The sequence below is a fragment of the Martes martes genome (assembly GCF_963455335.1).
Source record: "Martes martes genome assembly, chromosome: 6".
NCBI classification, from domain to species: Eukaryota; Metazoa; Chordata; class Mammalia; order Carnivora; family Mustelidae; genus Martes; species Martes martes.
The window spans coordinates 114,731,789-114,759,355 of NC_137893.1; the positions used below are offsets into that span (position 1 = coordinate 114,731,789).

The 27,567-nt window shown below is 36.2% G+C and overlaps 1 protein-coding gene across 1 annotated transcript in view; it reads right to left on the reverse strand.

The window, feature by feature from the left end:
* Positions 1-27,567, reverse strand: part of COL12A1 (collagen type XII alpha 1 chain) — a gene marked incomplete at both ends in the record, with an annotated part of 114,989 nt that overhangs the window by 48,896 nt on the left and 38,526 nt on the right. Inside the window, 19 exons of the mRNA XM_080806229.1 lie at positions 417-556; positions 985-1,114; positions 3,582-3,724; positions 4,082-4,108; positions 4,220-4,352; positions 4,711-4,850; positions 8,144-8,273; positions 9,392-9,528; positions 11,407-11,536; positions 11,845-11,987; positions 19,948-20,077; positions 20,615-20,754; positions 22,494-22,640; positions 23,173-23,337; positions 23,437-23,556; positions 23,638-23,787; positions 25,564-25,685; positions 26,560-26,752; positions 27,216-27,482. Coding sequence (XP_080662355.1) covers positions 417-556; positions 985-1,114; positions 3,582-3,724; positions 4,082-4,108; positions 4,220-4,352; positions 4,711-4,850; positions 8,144-8,273; positions 9,392-9,528; positions 11,407-11,536; positions 11,845-11,987; positions 19,948-20,077; positions 20,615-20,754; positions 22,494-22,640; positions 23,173-23,337; positions 23,437-23,556; positions 23,638-23,787; positions 25,564-25,685; positions 26,560-26,752; positions 27,216-27,482 — 2,687 coding nt within the window. The remainder of the gene's footprint in view (positions 1-416; positions 557-984; positions 1,115-3,581; positions 3,725-4,081; positions 4,109-4,219; positions 4,353-4,710; positions 4,851-8,143; positions 8,274-9,391; positions 9,529-11,406; positions 11,537-11,844; positions 11,988-19,947; positions 20,078-20,614; positions 20,755-22,493; positions 22,641-23,172; positions 23,338-23,436; positions 23,557-23,637; positions 23,788-25,563; positions 25,686-26,559; positions 26,753-27,215; positions 27,483-27,567) is intronic.

Here is a 27,567-nt window from a genome sequence, read left to right on the forward strand (position 1 = left end):
TAATAAACATAAAGCACTTGATTTGAAAAACTTGTAAAAGAACTAATACCTCAACCAATATAATACTCAAAATACTAACTCAAGACCCAGTCAAGAAGCAAGTTCTTTAATAGTGGGATATAAAGATATGCCCTGTATGAACTGTTACAAGAGGTGATAAAGACTTCTCTAGACCCTTACGCTCACTCTCGGATCCCCCTTTAAAATTCTGGGAAATGATTACTTCCCCCAGCTCAATTCTCCCCTCCATCACCCAGGCACTAAGGCAACAATCTATTAGCCTCTATCAAGTTCTAATAAATGAATACCAACTCTTTCAGCCCTAAAGCAAATTGGTTGGCCTTTTTAGCTCGCCTTTTAAATCATTCAGCTACAGTTTAAATAAACATGGAATTTTCACTCCGGGACATAATTACCAGTTCTTCTGGACCACCTGCTGTTGGTGCATAGAAGAGCTTGTACTGACGAGGGTTTCCCTCTGCATGGTCCCAGCGAACATTCAAGGTGCTGGTAGAAGGGTCATACACTCTGAGGTTCCTCACAGTATTCAGAGGTTCTGCAATGCACAGAAATCACATGACACTATGATCCTAACAGCCAAGCACACTCAAAATGCAGGTTCCTTGAAATTTCCAAGGCACCTCAAACATGGCAGGGACACCACAGTGGGCCCCCTACAAATATTTGTTGAATATAGTGAATAAATAAAAGAATGTCTGTGGTAATCTGGTACACGTCTCCTTTCCATGAGATATTTTGGTCCCAGGGTGGTTTCGGTTTTTGTTTTTAAAATCCTAGAAAGTAATAACTGTCTTTCTCCATAAACAGAGACCAGTAACTCTGAGCAAGGATATTGAAAGCAATTAATATCATATTTTAAATGCATTAAAATTTGATTAGCAAAACCGTGTCACCCCACTTTTTCCAGGTAAAGATGGGATTCTGTGGTAGCTATTAAAGAAGCTACAGGGGCCTGGTACTTACTGGTCTTGCCTCTTCCTGTCATCCGACCTCCTTCGCCATCAGGATAGAGGGAGGACACAGTGATGGTGTAAGGAGTATCAGGCTTCAGTTTCTGCAGGACCACACTGTTCTGCCGCCCCCCAATTGTGGTCTAGAGCAAGATAAGGGTAAGTGTTAGCCTTGTTCTCTCGGTCTCACTGATCTGTTAAAGCTCTTTCTACAAGGGAGCTGTTTGAGATCCTGGCCAAAATCTGGAAACACATACCACACTGAAGATTTAAAATATAACTTATGGTATAATTTTAAATGTAAAGTATGCACCTTAAATCACAAAAGGCATTCTAAGCCTTAAACTGGTGACCTCAAAAAGATATTCCAACTTGTTTGCCGCCAGCACAGCAAAATTTCATCCAAAACACATTTCATGGATCTCTTCCCCCAAAAGGCATTAATCATAAGTGAGCTAGGAAGGAGTTTTAAGATAGCAAAGAATTGCCAAATATTAGAGGCTCCACACCATTTGCTATTATTTTTACTTTTTTATAGAGGTTTTTTTATTTGCTTTAGAGAACACATTAAAATGATTCAGCGGAAGATCTAAAACTTTGATGTTTCCCCCCCCCCAAAACTGCCATTCTAACAACATTAGCTGTGCAAACTATGTGACTGGACCGTTTGCCAGACCACACTCGGGGCTGGGGTTCCCAGCCATCTCTATGATACCAGTCTTGTGGTATGAAGATTTTCAATTTCCTCCAATTACAGACTTTGAAATTTTTTATTCACTGCTTAAGGCCATCTAGCTATCTTGTTGAAAGAAAATTTGTATGATTTGTTAACAGTCTACTGAATTCAAATACTTATGTGATACTAATTAAAATCGTATGAAAATGGCACCCTGCCCACAAAGAGTGCACATCTGGATGGCTGGACATGTCAGTAACAGTCCAGATGTTTCCAACTTACCACCCATCAACTCTTTAAGTGCCAGAGAAAACCTCAATGAAACACTGTACTCAGCCTCAGTATGAGGCAAACTTAATGACAGTGGCTAATTTTACTAAATTGAATATTAGATGTTATGAGAGAGAAGTATCCGTATCTGTACAAGCCCTTTGATATTTAACAAATCTGAAGGCGTCCACTTAGTAGAACTAGCCCTATGAGTAAGCAGAGGGGTGTCTACTTACTTCTCCCGTCCAGCTCTCCAAAATTCTGGTATGTGATTCAAGACTTTATTTCATGGACTAGCACTAAAATGCAAATATCCCTCAGAACAACAAAACTCGAGGGATTGTCAACTAATACATATCAGAGGGTGAGTTCATGAGACTTCTTCAAGTTATAACAAACCTCTGTAAGGCAGTAAAGAGACTGAGGACAGCAGCTGGAGCGTCACTATCACCAAGAGTAGAAATGCTGGAGACAAGCCTCACCTGATTCATAGTTTTACCCAAATCTGGCCTGGCATAAGCAAAAGAAGTTCTGTTTCTGACATGAAAATATCAGTTCATCACGTGTGTCTCATCTTATTTTTCCTATAAAAGCCAGTTGACTACAGCTGGTATTTAGTGTATTACTTGTAACCTATTTAATTAGACCACATTTCTATCCAAGGATACTCCCAAGATCAACTCGAAAGTCCCACTAGGATGGAAGAGGGTCTGGTTCAGCTAAACCCACTTAATATGCAGTATCAGAAACCTTTAACCACTGCCAGCATCCATGCCTGCTAACATCTCTAAACTGGGAAGACGTAGAACCCATCTGCTAGAGCTCAGTAAGTCAGGTGACTAATTGATAATAACTCATCTCTCTCTCTAAGACTATGTGAGGAAATAGTATAGCCCAAAGAATGTCAACAAAATACTAAACCTTACCAAAAGAGGCATTTGAAATAAATCAGGAAGCATCCCCTCCTGGTATAAAAAATCATGATGCTTCCTTACCTATGATATATATGTGCAGTTCTAGTCACACATCTCACAAAGCAAAGCTGGAAAAGGTTCAAAAACAGACACTTAACATAAGCAGGTGAATGAACTAGGATTCTGTAAATGGGGAAGACCAGAAAGATAAAGAAGATGAAGCCTATTGACAGTCATACCACCTTTCTCAGAAACCTCTGTTTAGATAAATATGAAAATGATGAACAGTATGAATTAGGGGAACAGCCATCTAGATCTGGAAATTCCAGATACAAGAGACACCTTATGGCATGCAAAAACCGGAAAATTACAATAACAGAAATTCAGCAAACTTTCAGTATTTGATTAAGTTTGAGAGATACATATTAAAAATCTAAAGACCAAAAAAACCCAAAAACAAACAAACAAACAAAAACCTAGAAATCTTCATAGATAATCCAGCCCTAAGAGTTTCTAAAGGGAATGTCTATGCATGAGGCACATCCCTGATGCTGTGGGGATACCCAACATGAAAACCAACTTTCATCTCCCAAGAGGGTGTCCAAGTTCCCATAAGAATGGAGTCAAATAAATCCATTCATTACAGTAAATTCTGCATCTCTCAAAGTAGTACAACTAACTATACATTGGGTGGGGAGGAGTTTGAGAAGAGGTAGAATTTCCCAAGTTATATATATTTTTTTAAATTACCGTTTGCTCATTGCCTTCTCCTGTTGAAGGCTGGTAAGTGATTCTGTATTTCTGCACACGACCACTGGCAGGATCCCATTTAACTGTCAAGCTGTTAGATGTTGCGTTGTACACCTGAAGGTTTCGTGGGCCACTTTTTGGAGCTGAAAAAAGGTTGTTGAGAAACATAGTAAGCTCATAGAACGAGGCATCCTTCCAAAATAAGCACCATTCACAAGAAAATCAGTATACTTTTAGGTTTAGGACTAAATTTGACCTCATGATAACTGATGGTCATGGAATCCTACATGACTCCTTAACAAATGGCAGTAAAGCAACGTTTTTCAAAAAAAAGTTTTAAAAAAGTCCCAAGAGATGCCTTATAACTTAAAAGCAGAAAAACCTGTTTACAATGGATTTTGTGGTATTTTTTCCATTCATTCACTTGTTCGTTCATTCATTCATTCATTCATTCATTCATTATTTGGTCATTTATATGGTTCAGCAAATTAAGCTCTTACCTTGTGTTGTTAAGGGTATCAAACGTGCTAAAATTAAAAAAAAACAGAATTTGGGGAAATATTACTAATATAGTTATAGCTCTATTTTTTTAATTAACTTTAACATAATAATGTCCTATTTGAAAGCTGAACACCTACGTGTGCGCTCACTGCCAGTCAGGTCATCACTTTCTGACTCATCAGGATAAATGGCAGTAACAGAAACTTCATAGAGAGTGTTCGGGTTCAGGTTCTCAAACACCAAAGTATTTTCATCTCCATTTAAGATGGTCTTAGTGAAAGAGAAAAAAAAAACACACACCCACAAAAAATTAAGTCACCATGTCTATCATACTCTCAATGGCAGTTTATTGACATTATTTAGCCAGATGTTCTTCCTCCTTTGATACATGCCAGGAGCTCAAATGTCACTAATAGAAAAGGATGCTTTTCAAGCAACAAAGGTAATACCTATTTCAAACATGATTCCTTGTCATGAAATAAGAAAAGTTAAAAAAAAAAAAAAAAGTTTAAAAAAAACTTTTAAAAAGGAAGGAAGGGAAGAGAAGGGAAGAGAGGGGAAGGGGAGGGGGGAAGGGAGGGGGAGGGGGAAGGAGGGGGGAGGGAGGAAGGAAGAGAATTAACATTACCTCCATCCTATCTGAGCTTCCAAAAGGCGCCCAGGTTATCCTGTAAAGGGACACATCTGAAGCTCCATGATCCCAAGTCCCTCGGAAGCTCTCCGGTGTCACTTCAGTAATCCTTAGGTTTGTTGGGGCTGGCACCGTGCCTATCATGAGGTAAAGCAAGACAAAGTTTCTGAACAAACAATATAATACACAAATGATATAATAAAGCCGCCTCGTTTTATCTTCATGGACATGAGGAAACAGGCTGAAATCATCATTTAGAACCAAGTATCTTACCAATTCAGTTCATCTGAAAGGGAAGTATAAGAGAAAGCTCCAAAAACTTCAAGCACCATATGGATATAATAGGCTACTATTTCTATTAAATTAAAATGGTGCATGGAGCCCTGGGTGTTATGCGCAAACAGTGAATCATGGAACACTACATGAAAAACTAATGATGTATTGGACAGTGACTAACATAACACAATAATTTAAAAATGGTGATTTTTTTTAAATACCTCTTAGTAGATGTGGTATATATATACACACACACACACACACACACACACACACATACACACACACACACACAATGGAATACTATGCAGCCATCAAAAGAAATGAAATCTTGCCATTTGCAAAGACGTGGATGGAACTAGAGGGTATTAATGCTTAGCAAAATAAGTCAATTGGAGAAAGACAACTATCATATGATCTTCCTGATATAAGGAAGTGGAGATGCAATGTGGGGGGTTTGGGGGATGGGAACAGAATAAATGAAACAAGATGGGATCGGGAGAGAGACAAACCATAAGAGACTCTTAATCTCACAAAACAAACTGAGGGTTGCTGGAGGGAGGGGGGGTAGGGAGAGGGTGGTGGGGCTATAGACATTGGGGAGGGTATGTGCTATGGTGAGTTCTGTGAAGTGTGTAAACCTGACGATTCACAGACCTGTACCCCTGGGGCTAATAATACATTATATGTTTATTTTTTAAAAAAATTTTTTTAATTTAAATAAATAAATAAATAAATACCTCTTAGTAAGACTCTTCTAACCCAGTTAATCATTCTGCATCTCACACACTTTTTTCAATGTCATATTTGAAAGCTGAACATTTACATGTCAAAACCATGAACTTGTTTGCAGAGCAGTACACATAAGCACAAACTTTGGTATTGATTATCAAAGAATGCATAGGCTATCATAGTCTATGAAATATTATGATCTAAGTAAGCCATGTATGAGGTTTTCCTGTAGAATGCTAATGTTAAACACAACTGAAGAAGACTGTACTGACTGTGTCCAGAGATAGGAATAACCCTATAGTGTTGATGACTGCTGAAACTCCAATTAAAGCCCCTCCATTGACCAGGCACTCTAGTTAGTTCACAGCACATCGAATCTGGAATGTCTGCCCCCGGTTCTGAGCTTTCATCATGAATTACTCCTCTATCCACTATTGACCAATTCTGACTTCACAAAATCCAGGGCCATCAAAAATGTATTTCTAATAATTACAATGAAAAGGCTCATTGAGAGGAAATGAGTCCAGAAGCACAACTGCAAAACAAACCAACTATTAAGAATACACTTCGGTTACACCTAAAGTTATTAGGACATCTCAAGGATTTTTTTTTAATTTAATTTTTTTTTCAGTGTTCCAAGATTCACTATTTATGCACCATACCCAGTGCTCCATGCAATATGTGCCCTCCTTAATACCCACTACAGGGCTCACCCAACCCCCCACTCCCATCCCCTCCAAAACCAACCACATATTGAAAGTATTGGTTTAGTATATTAAGTTACCTGCTTTCACTAGACTTTTTTCCTGACTTTTTTCCTCTACTTCACCTGTTATGCATGTGCAAAGCTGTCAGTCTACTCATATGCATCAATTTTCACTTCCAGACACTACCCTTACCAAGTAGAAACCAACACCAGGAAGGCAAGTGAGACTGCTAAGAGGGATCACAGGTAAGAAAGTACCAGAAGTAGATACTGTCGGTTGTTAAGGCATAGGCTGTGCCATTTGACAAGAAGCCTGATCAGGTACAGACAGCTAGGTATAAAAGGAGAAGTTTTTGAACCTCTAGTGAAGGAGTGACAGGACAGCAAGTAAAAGTTCAGATTTGTATTGATCCCACCAGTAGCTAACTAGATGAGGCAGAGCAAGTCATTTAAATTCTCTAGACCTGTGCTGTCTACTCTCAGAGTCCAAATTGAGATCTAACACACTGGATTTCAAAGAATTATTATGGAAAAAATTATGTGAAATATCTTAATACTTATTCTACTGATACATGTTGAAATGATAATATTTTTGATACATTGGGTTGAATATAATACATTATCAAAATTTGTTTCCCTTCTTTCTATCTTTTCAAATGTGGCTACTAGAAAATTTTGAATTATATAAGTAGCTCTCATCATATTTCTTCAGAACACTGAGGGCTCTAGACTTCAAGTTCTTAACCCCTATTCGAGCAGGAAATTATGTGCTGAGCATGGTGCCAAGCACTGGAGATGCAAAGTTGTACAAAGTAAGTGTGTCTCTGGCTTCACTTGGGGGGAGGAAGGGGAAAGGAGAATAGATAGGAAAAAACAAACAGGTAGTCATAATTGGGTTATACTATGGAAGTACCCTGAGAAGGAAAGAAACAGACAGCTCTGGAAGCAACACCAAAATGGAGCTGGTGAGGAGGAGCCTAGGAAGGCTGCCCTACATCTCCCCTGCTTCTCCATTATGCAATCCTCCCCTTCACCTAACATCCAAAAGCATGCAATCTGAGCTCCACTTACCTCACCATCCCTACACCACCCCATGTGTTCTCAATCAATTTTTCCTTATCTCCACAATGAAATCATGAACTGGTAAGGGCAAAGATACTTATATTTTGTTACCCCAATAACACTTTACATATAGTAAGATCTCAAAAAATATTTGATAACTAACAAAACCTTTCCAGAGAAAATGTCCAACATGTGTCAAGAACTTACTTCCTCCCCATTGCCTCCCCTCACCCACAAGCACGTGCACACCTACACACACAAAACACGCACAAACACACACCAGTTAAGTATCTGGAAGATGAAGTAATGACAGTGGTTGATAGAATAATAGGAGGATAAAAATTATCATAAAAGGAATGGACATGTTCAATCACTCTATTATATACCTAAAACTAATGTAACTCCATATGTTATAGGGGAATTAAAATTAAATTAAATTAAAATTAAAAACTTAATTGAAAATAAAAATAAATAAATAAGAAGAATGGACATGAAGGTAGAAGATAAGAAGAAAATAAGTGAAAAGCAATCTGTGAATTCAAACATTAAATACTCAAAAAACTGGCACCAAGAAACAAAAGGACCCAATAAGTTCAGTTTCACAATCATGTCATATCATTTCTCAAGTATCAGTGTAGCATGATTATAACTTACGGGTAGTTTCTTGAGCAGTCATGGGGGGAGACTCCCCTTCATCATACACTGCAGAGACACCTACTGTGTACAGGGTTTGCGAGAAGAGGTCTTTGAGAGGGGTGCTGGTCCGTGACCTGTCTACTTCTACCTGTAATAGAGCAGTGGAACTATTTTTAGGAAGGGTCTAGTTTTAACATCTCTGTTGTTTATTGTACTTCTTAGCAGAAGAGCATAAGAATTGTGCTACAAAAAATAGCAATGTTTTTCAATATGTATGAGTCCAGGAACTAGAGACAGTTTAAATGCTTATAAAGTGGGAAAATGTATGTACTAGAGCTCTATCTGAATGCCAGGGTTTGGTAAATAAGACTGCCAACAGATTCAAACAACCTTATCATTTTTCACTGACAGTTTCTCTGTTTCCCTTTGCATCACTGATTTATTTCTCTCAGAAATGTTCTCCTGTGCATTATCTCATTTGCTGTGCACAAGAGCCCTGTGAGACCCTCTGGTCATGGTGTCTCTTTTGAAATTGAAACCTAGAATGAAATGAATGTGTGCATATGTATAAATTAGCGTTGATAGAATCCAACTGAACAGCATGGTCAATAACTAGGGGCTTACAGAAACTACTTCTATCTTCCAAAAATATCTCTGAGATTCTGACATTGATACGCTCCCAAGCACACATAAGTTTTAAACCCATTCTCTAGTGAAAACTCTCAATTTGCTCCCACTTTGAATTAGGTTGTCATGGAAACAAATCTCTGCCCCATCTCAAAAATGCTCATGGCCAAAAAGACTTTCCTCTAACAATCTATTTATTTACCCTTTCTCTCAGAACTTCTCCATTGTCCTATCTTCCTATTATCTGACAAACTCTCCTCTTCCTTCCTGCACCCCTTACTGGCTTTTATTTTTAGACACATTATTATTTTTTTTTTGGTAATTCATAGAATGTAGAGCACCAAAAAAGACATCTGGATGAGAAGAAAGTACTATCTACATTCTATGACTCTTTGTCCACTAAAGGATGATGATTTTGAGATTAGTATCATGGAAGCAAACATTTCTAAAATAAATGCAACAAAATCCAATATATTATCAGTATTCAAAAATTGCTCTACTAATATAACAAGCTTTCAACCCTAGATTAATAAAGTGACAAATATTCAAAACACACTATCCTATGCACCTTTTTGAGTTCTGTTGTTAAACCTACTAGGAAAACAAATACTTCCAAATCCATTCTAATCTTCAACCTACCTCTTTGACATCGTCTTCTGGTGTTTTGTAGCGAACAATGTATTTACGCACTTTTCCAGGCGCGGGTTCCCATAAGACATTCATGGTGCTGTGAGTCACGTCTCTGAGTCTCAGATCTCGAGGTTTGGGTAAAGGCACTGGAGATGCATGAACAATGAGCTCCAGATGTGGCTCTCAACCACAAAACTCTAAAGCATTCACACAAGCTTTCAAGGAGTTGTTTAGAGAAAATTTAACAGTGAGCAGCAAAGTAACTTTAAACAAATAGCTCTGATGACGATAGTACTATGATTCTACCAGGTAAAACTCAAGTCCTCTTAAGAAAATTTCTTAAAATATAATAAGTTGAAATTTTTATTACAATTCTCTTTTATATGTAAACTTCCATTCTATTTTCCAGCTCTTTCTTGCTCCTCAGCTATAGTAAATCATAATTCACCACAAATGTACAGCTTGTGTTTCTTTCTCAGATATTTAAATCAGTTAGGATAGAAAACAAAATCCAAAGAGTTATGGTCTCCTAAGAATAGAAAATGATAGAAAAACAAATGGTTATGAGAGTGAGGGATGAAGACGGGCCAAAATTAAGCACCTGGTAAGCTTATAAGAAAATCCATAGGGGTCTAAATGGTTATGAGAAAATTCAAATGATAAATTTTTGCCAAGTCAAAGCCTTACTTAAAAAGAACAAAGACGAGGATAACTAACAAAGAAAGTTTCTTTTGTTACATGAGACAGACCTCACTTTCCAGCTGCCCATTGACCAATTTCCTTTTGTCTCTGATTTCAACTCTGTGCATCTCTTCTCCTAAATGTCTCCCTCCACCTACATGATTCTGCACCTTTATCCCTTCGATGTTTTTGTCTCTCGGCATCTCTCTGTGGCCTCCCTTCCTCCACTGTGCAGTCAACTTTATATCAAATCCATGACTGCACTTGCCTTTCATCCCAGTATGACTCATGGGTCTTCTCTCCCAGCACTTTGAGAACACATGTCTCTATCCCTAGCTGGCTCCCCACCCTTTCCATCTGCCACAGCCTCATTTCTACAAAGCCACCAATTCTAGACAGGGTTTAATAAATAAAAAATGATTATTTGTTCTCAATGAATTTATACTGTCCCGCCCTTCAAGGGCTCTTTCTCTTTTCTGCCTTATCATGATTCTCAGTCCCCTTTCTCCCTTGAAGATTTCTTCTGTCTTCTTAATTGCCTTAAAAATGTGGGCTGAGCCTCAAATTTAAGCCATGTCATCTATCTCATCATGACCTCAATAAGCATAAAACAAAACCTCCAGCCAGGAAAGGCAAGGGTTCTAGGTGCAATTCTTGCCACTTTTCAGGAAAAAAACACCTAAATGCCAGTGAAACAAGCCAAAAATGCAAAAGGAATTGATCAACACACACAAGAAAAGTGCAAACCCCAAAGGAGTTCACGTGCTCTATGTTGCCTGGTATTACCTCATGGTACATTCCCAATATCTAGCATAGTGACTGAAGCATATGGCCAATATGTTTTTGGATTGAGTAAACTGATTAACTCACTTAATTGAAACGAACTTTTCTATAAGTGCCATAAAGTACCTACTTCAGCAAGAACTTGGAACATCTTAATATTAAGTCTAGTATCTTCCTCCAAAATTACACTCAAGCAACATTCCCTTCTCACCAGAGCTATATACCTTACTTCATGGATATACAACACCAACTTTAAGATGTACCATTATTTTATGCTCCATGCCCTGACACTTGGCCAAAAGTATACCATCAATTGTAAGAAACATCTCAATATCAGCTGTGTTCAATGTGAAAAAAAAAGTACATCCTAGAATCAATTTAAGATGCTGCCATAAGGCTAGAGTTAATTTTAATTCTCGAATTTGATTGCCATAAGGAATAACCTTGTGACTTATGCATAAATTATCAAATTATTGATAACATTATCAGATAAAAGAAAAATCCTAATGAACATTATGTTTACAACAATAAGGAAAGAAGGAACACTGGCAATATCTTACGCGTGACTTCTCGAGCAGTAACAGGTTCACTAGTGAGGTCATGCAAGGCAGCCTGGACTGTGACTGCATACTCGGTGTTGGGAAAAAGATCAGTCAGTTGCACATCATTCACTGTTGGCCCCACACGCATCTGCATATGGACATGCCAAAGGGAAATAAGACATTCAAATCAAACCTTTCCACTTACCAGGGATAGGCAATTATAGCCTACTTGTAACTACTAGATGATAACACAACAACTTTTTCATTTCTCTGAAATGAATTTCCTTCTTCATACTAATGTTTTTTAAAATGTGTCACAGGACCCAAGTCTAATTTTCTATTTTTTTTTTTGCATGTAACATTATAAATGATTCATAAGCAACTGCAGTTTAATGTGGATTCTAAAACTATAAAGTCTCAGAAAGACTCAATGAAAAAGAAACAAATGTCTCCCACCTCTTTGGGTTTTCTTGGTTCTGTGGCGTTGATGGGTTCATATGACAAGGTGTAGCCAGTAGCCCCTCCCACTGGCTGCCATTGCACATGCATGGTGGTAGGGCTAACATCATAAATATTCATGCTGACCACAGGGACTGGTACTGTTGGAATGTAAAGACAAACATCAGTCTAATGCCTGTCATTCTACTCATTTTTAATTGTTGTTTCCTACTTACTAAGTGATAATTATATATGCTAAAGAGAATGAGTTGCTATGAGAAGTCAGTGAGAGTCAATAGAATCCTTTCCTCTCTCCTGAAAAACCCAATCTCATTGTTCATTGCCATCTCATACTCAGGACTGCAAGTTACAACTATTTCATGGAGGACAAAGTTTAAATTTCAACTGGCATTCCAATGAGTCTATATGGAAGCCAAAATAGATGCCAACTTCCTGAGATTTCAGTCTCTTTTTCTGGAACATCTTTAAGTTGACTATTTTCAGTCTTCAATCATAGAATTTCATACATAAGTAACCAGCACAGTATTTTACATCAGCTTTCACAAGAAATTAATTTAAGTGAGAGAGTCATACATTAATAACTGGAACTTAGGGGATTCATGAGTTTTTTGAAGATAGGTTCATGAGGCACAGTAAAAGATTTACAGTCTCCTCTTCATTTAATGCCAATATAGATTCACATATATTGTCCAAAGACTGAGTTTAAAGTTTTCAGAAATTACCGGATTAAACCTGCCCATTACGAAATACATTATTTCCCACCTCCTATGGTATAATATGAAGGCTAGTGATAGAAAACATGGAGGAGGGGTTCAAGATGGAAGCATAAGATCACTCTGAAATCACTTCCTCCCATGGATATAATAAATTTATAGCTACACATGAAATCATATCCTCTGAAAAGGACCTGAGAACTAGATAAACAGTGCCTCCACAACAAAGATAAAAGAGACATATCAAGCAGGTAGGAGAAGTAGAAACTCAGCCTTGTCCAGGACCCCAACCCAAGCATGGTGACCCACAGTTGGGAAGGAATTCCCAAAATATGGAACTCTCTCTCAAGAAGCAAAAGAAGTGTGCCCCACATCAAGTACCTTGATCTTTGAGTCCAGCACCTGAAAGAGAAGCCCCTAAAATGCCTCATTTTGAAAATGAACAGGGATGAAGTCCAGGGAAACCATGAAACTATAGGGAATAGAGAATGTGCTCTTAAAGAGCTCGTGTACAGACCCACTTGCCCTGAGATCCTGCGTAAAAGCAACAGTTTGGAAAATGCCTCGATCATAAGTGAGACAGACCTGCTTACTAATTTTAAAGCAGTTGCCAGAGAGGCAGGAACCTGCCTATAGACAGAAGCACTGACAGATGTCATTTTTGCAATCCTATTCTAACTTCTTAGTGATAGAGCTGGAAGCACCCTTTTTGGTGTTCTCCTTCATGTCTGTTAGCACTGGTGTGCATGCTACATGCTCCATCCGCCCCAGTAGCAGTTGCACCACAACCAGGCTGGGTGAGTGTCCCATATCCCACCGACCCTGTGCCAAAGCTGTGACCCCGCCACAGCCAGCAGGTTCACAAAGTCCACACAAGAGATGTCCCACCCACAAGATGGTTGCCTGGCTCTGGAGTCCAGGGGAGACTGTACTCTGGACCCCATAGATCATCTCCTACACAAGATCACTCCTTCAAGACTGGGAGAGGTAGCATTTTTACCTGATAAATATACACAGAGAATCAGGCTAAATGAGGAGACAGAGGCCTATATTCCAAACCAAAGAACAGGACAAATTCCCAGAAAAAGATTTTAATGACATGAATATAGCAACCTACGCAACAAAGAGTTCAAAGTAATGGTCATAAAGATATTCACCAAACTCAGGAGAAGAATGGATGAACACAGTAAGAACTTCAACAGAGATGGAAACTAGAAGAAAATACCAAACAGAATTTATAACTGAAATGAAAAATATACTAGAGGGATTCAACAGCAGAATGGATGAAGTAGAAGCCCAAATCATTGGGCTGGAAAACAAAGTAATAGATTTCAACTGGACAGAGCAAAAAACTGAGAAAGAATTTTAAAAAGTAAGGATACCTAAAGGGACCTTTAGTACAACATCAAATGGTATAATATTTGTATTATAGAGGTCCTAGAAGGAGAAGAGAGAGAAAGGGCCAGAAAAATTATTCAAAGAAATAATAGCTGAAAAATTCCCTTATCTGGGGAAGAAAACAGACATTTGGGTTCAGGAAGCCCAGAGAACTCAAAAAAAAAAAAACAACAACAACAACAACAAAAAAAACCCAAAGAGAACCACACAAAAGTACATTATAATTAAAATGGTACAGGTTAAGAATAAAGAGAGAATCTTAAAATAGCTAAGAAAAACAATTTATTCCATACAAGGGAAACCCCATAAGGCTATCAAAGATTCTTTTCAGCAGAAATTTTACAAGCTGGAAGGAAGGGTCATGATATATTCAAAATGCTGAAAGGAAAAATTTTCCAACCAAGAATTCTCTATCCAGCAAGACTATCATTCAGAATTTGAGGAGAGATGAAGAGTTTTCCAGATAAGCAAAAGCTAAAGGAGTTCATCACCTCTAAACTGGCCTTATAAGAAATGTTACAGGGATTTCTCTACACTGAAAAGAAAAGACAATCATTAATAAGAAGAAAATATATGAAAGTAACAATCTCACTGGAAAAGGTAAAGAGATAGTAAAAATAGATCAATCACTGATAAGGCAAGTATGAAGATCAAAAGGTACGAAAGTCAAAACATAATAAAATTAATTAAAATTACAATAATTACCTAAAGGATGCATAAAATAAAAAGACATAAAATGTGTCGTCAAAAATATAAAATATGGGGGATAAAAATGTAAAGCTTTGGAATGTGTTCCAATTTAAGTTGCTATCAATTTAAAAGAGACTGTTATATACATAATATGCTATAAGTGAACCTCACAGTAACCACAAAGAAAAACTTATGCTAAATACATAAAAGAAAATAAGAAAGGATCTAAGCATAATATTAAAGAAAGCCAGCAAATCACAAGGGAAGAGAGAAAGAGGGGGAAAAAAGGACAAAGAAGAACTTCAAAAACAGCCAGAAAACAACAAAATGGAAATAAGTACATACCTATTGATAATTACTTCAAATATAAAAGAACTAAATTTACCAATCAAAAGACAAAGAGTGGCTAAATAGATTAAAAAACAAAAAAGAAATGTCTATATGCTACCTATAAAAGACTTCAGAACTAAGGACACATACAGACTGTGAAGGAAGGGGAAAAATTATTCTATGCAAATGGAAATGAAAAGAAAGCTGGCATATACTCACATCAGATAAAATAGACTTAAAAACAAAGACTGTACTAAAAGACAAAGAGGAGCACCACATTATGATAATGGGATGAATCCAACCAGAAGATATAACATGTATAAATAAGTGGTTATTCATAAACACCCAACAAAAGAGCACAAAAATATATAACAAATATTTGAAAATCTAAAGGGAGGTGGGGGTGCCTGGGTGACTCATTCTTTAAGTGGCTGCCTTCGGCTCAGGTCATGATCTCAGGGTTCTGGGATCAAGCTCCACGTCAGGCTCCCTGCTCGGCAGGAAGCCTGCTTCTCCCTCTGCTCACTCCCCCAGCTTGTATTCCCTCACTCACGGTCTCTCTCTCTGTCAAATCAATAAATAAAAATCTTAAAAATAAAAAAAAAACCTAAAGGGAGGGAGAAATTGAAAATAAAACAGCAGGGGACTTTAACATCTTACTTATAGCAAAGAATAGACCATGAGACAGAACATCAATAAGGAAATTTTGACCTTAATTGACACATTAGATCACATGGACATAACAGAAATATACATAATGGATATATAATCAGAATATTTCATCCAAAAGCCACAGAATGCACGTTCTTCTCAAGTGCACATGGAACATTCTCCAAGACAGATTACATGTTGGGCCACAAGATAAATCTCAATAAATTCAAGAAGACTGAAATCACATCAAACATCTTCTCTGACAACAAAAGTAAGAAACTAGAAATCAATTACAATAACAAAACTGGAAAAAATACAAAAACATTAAAATCAAACAATATACAATGGAACAACCATTAGGTTGTCAAAAAAAAAAAAGTCAAAGGAGAAATCAAAAAATACCTCAAGAAAATGGAAAGAAATAACATATCAAAATTTATGAGATGCAACAAAAGGGTTCTTAGACAGAAATAGGCCTACCTTGAGAAACAAAAAAAATCTCACGTAAACAATCTAATTTTACACCTAAAGAAACTAGAAAAAGAAAAACAAAGGAAGCCTACAAGTTAGTAGAAGGAAGAAAATAGTAAAATCAGAGTCAGAAATAAATTAAATAGAGAGTAAAATGAAAATAGGAAAGATTAGTGAAACGAAGAGCTGGAAATGATAAACAAAATTAACAAACCTTTACAAAATTAACAAAGAAATAAATAAAAGGATTCAAATAAATAAAATCATAAATGAAAGAAAAGTTAATGATACCACAGAAATACAAAGGATCATAAGACACTAATACAATCCACAATATGTCAACAAACCAGACAACCTGGAAGAAAAGGGCAAATTCTTAGAAATATAGTCTTCCATGACTGAATTAGAAAGAAATAGAAAACCTAAGTGGACTGATTACTAGGAAGAAGATTGAATCAGTAATCAAAAACCTCAAAATAAACAAAAGTTCAGAGCCAAACAACTTCACTGGTGAACTCTTCCAAACAACCAATAAGGTTTAATACATATCCTTCTCAAACTCTTCCAAAAATTAAAGGGAAGGGAATGCTTCCAAACACATTTTACAAGGCCAACACTTCCCTGATACTAAAACCAGACAAGGATGACAGAAAAAAAGAAAAATACAGGTCAATATCCTTGGCAAACATAGATGTAAAAATCCTCAATAAAATATAAGCAAACAAAATTCAACAATACATTAAAAGCATCATACGTTATGATCAAGTGGGATTTATTCCAGGGGTGCAAGAATGACTCAAATTCACAAATCAATTAATGTGATACATAGTATTAACAAAATGAAAGATAAAATCACATGATCATCTCAATAGATGGAGAAAAAGTACTCAATAAAATTCAACATCCATTTGTGATAAAACTCTCAAAAAATGGCTATAGAGGAAATATACCTCATATAAAGAGACCACATATGACAAACCCATAGATAGCATTACATTTAATGGAAAAAAAGCTGAAAGATTTTCTTCCAAGTTCAAGAACAAGACAAAAATGTCCACCCTTACCACCTATATTCAACATAGTTTCAGAAGTCCTAGACATAGCAGCTAGGCAAGGGGATAAAAGGTATTCAAATCAGACAAGAAGAACTAAAACTGTCACTATTTGCAAATGATGATACTATATATAGAAAACCCTAAAGACTCTACCAAAAAACTGTTAGATCTACTAAATGAATTCAGTAAAACCACAGGATATAAAATCAATATACAGAGATCTGTGGTGTTTCCCTATACTAATAACAAACTATCAAAAAGACAAATTAAGAATAAACAATCTCATTTATAAATTCATCAAAAAGAATCAAATATCTAGGAATAAACTTAACCAAGGAAGTGAAAGATCTATACACTGAAAACTATAAGACACTGATGAAAGAAATTGAAGACACACAAATACATGGAAAGATATACTGTGCTCATAGATTGGAAGAATTGATATTGCTAAAATGTCCTTAGTGTCGACAGAAATCTCCAGATTCAATGCAATCCTTATCAAAATTACAATGCATATTTCACAAAAATAGAACAAATAATGCTAAAATTTGTATGAAACCACAAAAGATCTTAAATAGCCAAAGCAATCACAGGGAAAGGAGACCAAAGTTGAAGGTATCACACTCCCTGATTTCAAATTATACTACAAAGATACAGTAATAAAAACAATATGGCACCAGCACAAACTTACACACACACACACACACACACACACACACACACACACATATCAATGGAACAGAATTGAAAGTCCAGAAATAAACCCACACATATATGGATAATTAATTTGTGACATAGGAGCCAAGAACATGCAATGGAATAAAAACAGTCTCTTCAACAAATGGTATTGGAAAACTGGTCAGCCACAGGCAAAAGAATGAAACTAGACCACTATTTTATACTCTACACAAAAATTAATTCAAAATGGATTAAACACTTAAATATAAGACCTGAAACCATAAAACTCCTAGAATAGCCAAGATATAGAAACAACCTACATGTGCATTGATGGATAAATGGATAGGGAAGAGATGATATATTTATACAAGATGTATATAATGAAATATATATTAATATATATATTATACATGTTAATATGTACTATGTACAAATAATATATAATATCTAATAAATATATATTATTACATAAATAAATATGTAAATATATAAACACATATAATATATAATACATAATTAATTATATAATTATATTATATAATATATAATATATAATATATAAATATTTATATAAATATGTAAATATTTATATAAATATGTAAATATTTATATATAAATATTTATGTAAATATATAAATATTTACATATTTATATAAATATTTTTATATATTTATATAAATTTAAATATTTGAATATTTACATATTTATATAAATATTTATATATGATATATTATATATTCATACATATTTATATAAATAAAAATTTACATATTTATATAACATATTATATATTATATATTATATAGTTATACATGTTTATATAAATTACAAATTTATATAAATATTATATAAATATTTATATAAATAAATATTTACATATTTATATAAATATTTTTATATATAATATATTATATATTATATATATAACATAAATATATATATAATACATTACAGCACTCCATTATCTATATCTATAATATATAATATATCTATAATATATAATATATATAATATATTATATATATTTATATATTTACTCCATTATCTATAATGGAGTGCTGTAATGTATGTAATGGAGTATGTAATGGAGTACTGCTCAGCCATAAAAAAGAACAAAATCTTGCTATTTGTGATGGGCCTTGAGGTGATGCTAAATGAAATCAGAAGAAAGACAAATAGCATCTGATTCACTCATATGTAGAGTCTAAAACAAACAAAGGCCAAAGAAACAATGAAACAAAACCAAATTCATGGATACAGAGAACAAATCAGTGGTTGCCAGAGGGGACTGGGGTTAGAGGGTGGGTGAAAGGGCTAGAGGATCAAGTGTAGAGTGATGGACGGTAATACCGTTTGAAGGGGGATCCCTTGTAGTGTATACAGATGTTGACTTACAATGTTCTACACCTAAAACTTATATAGTAAAGAGAGAGAGAGAAGACAAAGATTTAACAGAACTGAAGATTAAATAGAATCAATTCTTGCCTTGGAGAGAGTGATGCCCTATTCTTTGTCTTATAAGAGACCTCCCTTCCCCTGGAGTCCGGCCAAGAAGATGGGAGAAGGAAAGAGTATTTTTATGTGGCTTCAAAAACCCTACCAGGCTTCAGAAATCTTGCCAGGCACAGGAGCAAGGAACATCTCTGTCAAAAGTTCTACTCAAAGTCAAAGCCATTAGAGCCACTCAAGTAAATGCCAGGAGGCAACGGCCGGAAGACAAGGGTGATCTCATTGATAGGAGAAAGATCTGACCACCTGCAAAACTGAAATAGGTCACCTCTGCACAGCTCCCCTTCCTAATCTTAGTCCCACTCCCCACATGATATCTTTCTTAAGAAATGAATAACTCTATGAAAGGTAAGTTATCCCTCCAAGTTATCTATGGCTATGACTACCCATTCCACCAGTGGGGTCCCATGATGACAAGAACACCCAGTAAGAGCTGTTGAATATTTATTGAGCACCAGAACAAAGAACACACTCAGTAAATATTTGTGGGATGGATATTGAATAAAGGAATGATTTGGAGGGCTGCCAAAAATCCCATATGGAATGCCTCCTGTTTATCTTAAAAAAGATAATGAAGAGAAGATTTTTTTTTTTATCAGACTTACAGGTTTTTTCTGTGCCCTTCAGAGGTTCACTATATTCATCTTCCACTACAGAATACACATTAACAACATACTCAGTTTCAGGCTTCAGATCTTTCAGTACTGTGCTACTTTCCAGTCGGCTGACATAAAACTAGGGGAAAAAAATAAAATAATAATAACTTATGTTGTAATTGCTTCCCTCTTTTCTATTATAATTACAAAGTAGTTAACTGCAATGAACTTAGAAATTATATTTCAATGAGGCCATTGTTTTTCATTTTTGGAAATTACCAGATTACAGTGAGATCTTAGACAATTCATGTAATTTATTCTCCCAGCTCTTGTTTCCTTATTTGTAAAATGAGTGGGTAAAATAGATCATATTTAATGTTTCCTTCCAACTCTATAACTCTAATATAAATTCAAAATTAATCAAGCGTCCTTTAATTAAAAACCATATTGGTATTCTGCAATTCGTAGAAACCGTAAGAATTTAAGCAAAGATCTTCCCTTTAATTAAGCCCAAATGAAAGCACCATTGCTGACTCAGTTCTGCCCCATTCGACATCCTTCTTGCTCCACACCCAACATTTTTCTGAGTGCTCATGTGAAGAAGTCAATCTCACTGTCAGGAGTAAATGGGTTATAGGTGTTGCCTATGTTGCCTAAGTAGGTGTTGCCTACTCACTTCTTGACGTTTCCCTCCAGAAACTGGGTAGTATTCCACCTTATACCTATCCACACTGTCAGAAGGAGGTGTCCAGCTCACTCTAAGAGAACGATGGGTTCGCTCAGAAATAACTAGATTAGAAGGTGCTTCCAAGTCACCTACACATGGAAATAAAATACATACGCTTATTTCATTATTATAGCAAGGTGATGAGATTTGAAAGTAGATTAGAATAGTATTACTTCCCATATTTCAAACTTGTACACACATATACAGTGTATCAGTCTAGAGTCCCATTGTTCGTAAGACCTCTCTGAATGAGTAGGCAAAGGATTCTTCAGTCCCAGAAGATTCAAGGCTGGGCTCATTGTCTTCCATTAAAACTTGGTCCCACCCTTCCTTTACGACACCACCAGTTTACCAGTCGCCTAACTCGAAAACCTCTGAATCATCCTTGAATATGTCCTCCTTTTTCTAATCTTATACATATGATTATTGAAGAAGGTTTTGGGTCTTGGCAATTCTATTGTCTCTATCGCTGTTGGTACCACACAAATTCACCACCTTTAAATTCATCATGTCTTATCTCCTTAGCTATAGGTTACGCTCTGTGAGAACAGAATTGGTTTCTTATTTATGTTTAGTTCCCCTACAGGACCTAGATCAGTAGTAAGAGAAGTTAACCACTTTCTTAGTCAAGAAAGAAGAAAAACAACCAAGTCTTTTAAAGTTTGGGAATACCCTACTGCCTGTGATTATGCTCTCTGTGGGTAAAATGAAATGACCAATGAACAACAGAATGACTACAGAACAATATCCAGAATTAACATCAATGAAAATAGAAATACTAAATTCACTATGACGATTAGAAAGATGTCCCCAATAATAATTTAAAAAGACTTAATCCAATGACTTCATTAGCATGTCAATCAGTCTCATAAAAACTCTTTCAACTGTCTTTGTAAAGCTGGGGAAAGAATTTCCATTCTTAGTACTCTAACCTTTATTATAGTTGGGTCATAATCAAGCCTACAAAATTATCAAGCAATTTTACTGTCTGAGAAAGTAGAATGAATGCAACTATTACATAGTTGATAAAAAAAAAATAAAGGAAAACAGATAAAAGATGTTTTCATCTCCACTCAAAGTCCTCTCCAACTAAATAAAACTACAGCTCTCTCAGCTAATCCAGAGCCAGAAGCCTACAAATTCTGGCTTCTTGGCTGGTTTATTTCTCCAGGGAAAAGGTCAGTCTGTTGTTCAAAATCCAAAAAGAAAATCTGTAAATGTTTGGAGAGAAAAACTCAGAAAGAAAAAGGCAAATAAACTCATCCTCAATACCCAAAGCATATGAACCTTTTCTACCAAATTATTTATCTTCAAATAAGTTACAAGCCATTTCTAGTTTGCTGCCATCAGAAACAAATCAGAAAAAATTACGGAATAAACTAATGATTTTCAGGGCACCTGGGTGGTTCAGTGGGTTAAGCCTCTGCCTTCAGCTCAGGTCATGATCTCAGGGTCCTGGGATCAAGGCCCGCATCGGGCTCTCTGCTCGGCAGGGAGCCTGCTTCCCCCCACTCCCTCTCTGCCTGCCTCTCTGTTTACTTGTGATCTCTGTCTGTCAAATAAATAAATAAAATCTAAATAAATAAATAAACAAACTAATGATTCTTAACTGAGGACATTATTTTCCCCAGCAGTCATTTGGCAATATTTGAAGATATTTTTATTAGTCACAACTCAGGGGATGCCACCAACATCCAGTGGGCAGAGCCAAGGGATGCTGCTAAACATCTCCCAATACACTAAAGGGCTCCCTTCCCCCATCCCAAAAATAATTATCTGCCCCAAATATGAACAGTGCTAAGGGTGAGAAACCCTGGGCTAATCTTACCTGGACCTTTGACACTGTTACACAAGTTAATGGTGAGGTCATCTACAATCTTAGAGAGTGACTCAAAATCTGCCACATTGTATGCGTGGGTATCATCAGGATCTGTCGCAATCATCTTTAATTCATCTTCATCAGCATTTTTAATACCTTAGGGGAAAAAGGACATATTCAAATTCAAAAGCATTTGAATTTTCAATGTTAAGTAGAACATATATGTGATTTTCCTCAATAATAAAATGATTATCTATAGTTACAAAATAGAAACAAAGGAAAAAATAATATAAATTAAAGGCTATTCTGAATTAGATTCTTCTAAATGGTTCTAGCACCGATTTCCCACCGAAAAGTGTCTCTTGAGTGTTTTTTCTGGAAAGTAAAATAACGGCTATCAAAAATAAACATGGTGCCACAGAAAACCAAACAGGAATTTTCCTGGATCCTATTAATAGTACATTTGTCCTCTTGATCCATTACTTTCTTCCAAGAAGCCATGTAGTACTGTCCCATTTCAAGGGGAAAAGAAGAAAATAAGTTAACTTCTTGGCATATCATTTTGATAAATTATGTGATAGGGAAAATATGTTTGTTTGTTTTTTGTGCTTCAAAAAAAATTTTTAACTACAAAAATATCCTCAGCTTTTGTAACCCCAGGGGCACTGCTAGCCTTTTGAGTGCTTACCAACAGCAAACAGCTCTACACCTTCATCCTTGAGTTTCTTTGAAGGTGCCTCAACATCATCCTGTGACTTTCCATCGGTGATGAGAACACCAATTTTTCGAGCTCGAGGCCTCATGCCAGCTTGGGTCCTGAAGCTCTGTTGACGAATGAAATTCAAAGCCATGCCTAGTGGGATTTTTAAAAGAGCACCGGTCACATCATTATTCAGCCACAAGTTCTGACCAAAAGCAAGAGCTAAAAGCATACCACATCACCCTTACTCACCTGTGAGAGTATTGCCTCCTTTGTATGGCAAGTTTGCCACGGCTTGCAACAAGCTCGTCTTATCTCTGTGAGTATTTAGCTGCCACTCTGTTCTGGGGTCCCCACTATACTGAGCAAGGGCTAAAATAACATCATCAGCATTAGCGTATATGAAAGAGCATGATGAAAATGTCTAAAGGTCTTCATTATTGCCAGACCTACCAATTTGTACTCTTTTGGGACCAATCTCAAAGACTTCCACAATGCGAGAGATGAAACTCCTCACAGTTCGAAAATTTGCCCGGCCAATGCTCCATGATCCATCCACCAATAACACAATGTCTGCTTCCGCTCTGGTAATACACTCCATCCCTAATATGGTAATCATGACACAGGACAGGGTCAGGAGCAAATTCTTCACAGGGTTACTTCCTAGCCATGCCTCTGCCATCCCTGGATGCTTGCCTAGCGGCTTCAGTTCTGTAGCTTAGCTTTGTGATTTGGAGGTCAAGACTCTCAACATACGTCCATATGGTTTATTAACCTCAAATAACATTCAAGAAAATCACCAATTCCTCCAATGATTATTTCCATGGCAAATCTTTCCTTCATCTTTGACCATATTTCCTGGCCACCATCATAGACCCTGGAGACTTAAATTAAACCATCATTGTAAATATGAATGGGCTCACAAACCCAAGAGTTGAAATAAGTGAATAAAAATGTATGGCTATCTTACTATAAGGCATCAATAACTTAAATAAAATTTTAATGTGATCTAAAGATTACATGCTGCATTTTTCCATAAGATGTATTGGTCATTAGCAGACTAATATGAAATGAACTGATAAAATGTGTGAGCTAAGAAGGGTCTTAGTGAGCTAAAAACATCTTCTAAAATAATTAAGCTTCTGGGTAATTATTTCATATATCATGAAGAATTAGACACCAGACTCTTAAAATTAGACCTTTTTGAAATAAAGATAATACTGTTTTAAAACCTGATAGCTATTATATTATTAAGTTGTTAGCTGTTTAACTTTATCATTGACTATGTATAACAATCGAGTAAATATAGGTGGTGAAGTCTGCACATTTAAAAAAACAAGAAAGAAGGAAGACAATTTAGAGGAAGTATGCAAACAAATACACAAATTGAAAGCTGTAGAGACAACAAGCACAAACACTGATACAAAGCTAGGGTGCTTTGGAAAGAGAGAAAAATCCCAATATCCTCAGTGCACAAGCTACAAAATAAAAATATAAGTCAGTTAATATCATCATAACAGAAACAATAGAACATTCATGCAAAACAGCAGGATTTGACACTTTTATTTATTTTATCTAAGTCATATTTTTTAAATACCTTCTCTTCTGATAGTTTACATTCCCAGCTATGACTTTTCCAACTTCTTGTCATTTTAGCATCTCATCTTTATATTGTTTTAAAAGAAACTCTCTGAGAAATATTAAATGGTGCTCATCACACTACAAAGGTGTCCTTTGCATACAGTACACTGCTCCAGGATTGAGGACTCCCAGATACTACTCCAAACACCTAAGCCTTTGCAAGCCTTCCCCTACCCTGCCCGGATCTACTCTTTCTTTATCAAATGCTAAATGTTGGGAAGTAAAATCTATCCACTACTTCCACCTCTAAGAACATTCAAAACTAGGTTCATGCACATCAAAACTATAATTGTGGCAGGAGCAGGAAAATCCAAAGGGTTTATGTTACCATGCTGTTTCCCAAGTCATGGTTATCCACCTACTCATATAACACAACTCTGCTTGCTCAGCTCAAATAAATCATTTCTGCAACTACATTTACAAAATAAAACTGTGTTTTAGTCATCAAAAAGAGAGAAAATGTATATTACCTATCCATTGCAAAAACTCATCTTTAAATAAATAATGGTTACTATGTAACCAAGGTAATGCTGACAAGACAGGCCTTAAAAAAATATTCCCAAAGATATGCTTAGATGGATGTTCAAAAATATGTTTTTAGGCATGCAAATTATTTAAACACATTTTAGTATAAAATGTTTATAGTTGCTTTTCACCATGTGATTAACCTAGCAGTTCACATTTGAAATAGTTTCATAATATTAAGACTTCCTAGGGTAATATAATTCGATTTCTTACCAGAAGATAAAATTGGCATTACAGTTGTGTCAGAAAGGGTTGTCATTTCTTGTCCAACAAGTGGCGAACTTTCTCCTCCATCAAACATTCCAAAAACATTTACTTTATAGGTGGTACCTGCCCTGAAATGTTAAAATATATAGTCTGTATGTATACTGGCTCAAGTGGTAGCATATGTGGCTTTGTTAAAGACATTCATCTTGATTTACATTCATTTACTTAAAGCAGGTTCTAACACACTGCTTCTAAGCACTGGGCTTTAAGAAAATAATTTAAATGTTGTATGTTGCAAGGTAACTAAAGCCCCTGGCACATAGTGGGCTCGGTAAATTTCATCCTCTCTAATCTGACAAAAGTAAATAGTGAGGGTTTATATAGATTTCAATATTGGTGAGTGAATGATTGAGGCAAACAAACTTTCTAAAAGGCAATGCACAGTAGTCCATTCTTCCTACTGTAATGAATGTAGGGTGCTGTTCAAACTCAAACTTCCTTGTTTTCCACTGCACAGCCTGAAGCGAGACCTTTAATCAGCCCACCCTTCCCCAATCCGGCCAGCTGGCACCAAGCACAAAGTCCTGCTTCTCTTTCCCATGGCCCACCCTGGTAGGAGATTCATAATCAGCATCACAGCATGAGTCACCTGGGCCTTTCCAGAAGGCACAAGAACCCCCATACTTCCACGGACCTGGCTAAGGACAAGCTACTTTAGGTGAAATCGTAAAATATAGACATTAATTTTAAAAAAGCAGGATGTTATTGAAAAAATGCCATTCCTGCTCACTTAATAACAAAAATCATTAAAACATTACAAAAACTTCTGCTAGCCTCTGAACCCTAACCTCAACTTCAGCAAGTCCAAGAATAAGAGAACAACTTCCGTTGATGCTAAACCCTCCACTAGCAAACAGACACATAAGTGATCATCTGTGGAAGGCCTACTAATTTCCATAAATTATTCAATCTTTTAACAAAAACAATATAGTTCATTCCTACCTAAGTTCCTCCAGAACAACTGTATTGTCGTACGGTCCAACCACTAACTCCCCCAGTCTTCTGTCATCCCCTGTGGGGTGGAACGTGACCTTATAACCCTTCACTTCTCCGGGGGCAGGCTCCCAAGTCACTCGGAAGCTCGACATAGTTGGGTCAGATGTTTTGAGGTTTCTGGGTGACTTAAATCGAGAAGCTGTTAAGATAAAAAGATTTTAAAATATTATCCATAAGACTAAGCTTTGGATTTTTTATTCCCCCCTGCAATAAGAAATCGAATTAGAAATATCTAAGTGATATACATGAGAATTGTCACATACACCACACTTCAAATTGTATATTTATCACATGGGTTAAGTCGAATAGCACAGGATATAATATCCAATAAAAATCCTGATAACCAAGTGCTACCCAAGTGAACATATAAATAATTCTCACAACTGAGAAGATTAGATTAGCATTAGAACATTAATATGTAGAATCATTTTACCAGGAATGTGGGTGGTAAAAAATAGAATGCCAATTAGGCATCCTATCTAATTATTATAATTTAATTTATTACAGAATTAATTTCAGACATTTACAAATAAATAGATGTATGAAAACCTTCCGTTAAATATAACACTCTTCCCCAATCCCCAAAAATTATTATTTTATACCTGTTGTGCCTGATCCTTGCCTAAGCTTTCCTTCTCCTGTCTTATACATTGGGAGAACAGTGATGTCATATGTAGTCTGGGGTTGAAGTCGTTTTAACACTGTTGAGGTAACTGTGGGTGGCACTTTGGCAACCATTTGTCTTCCACCCCCACGGGGGCGATACACAACCCGGTAGTTGATGACTTTCCCAGGTGCTGGTTTCCAGGTAACTCTCATTGTGTTTTCCGTTTCTTCATCCACTTTTAAGATTTTTGAATCTTGGGATACTGTGAGATAAAAGGAAGATGACAATGTATACCATGAAAGAAGATAAACATGTCTACTTTCCCATTTACGTGAAAAAAAAAAAAA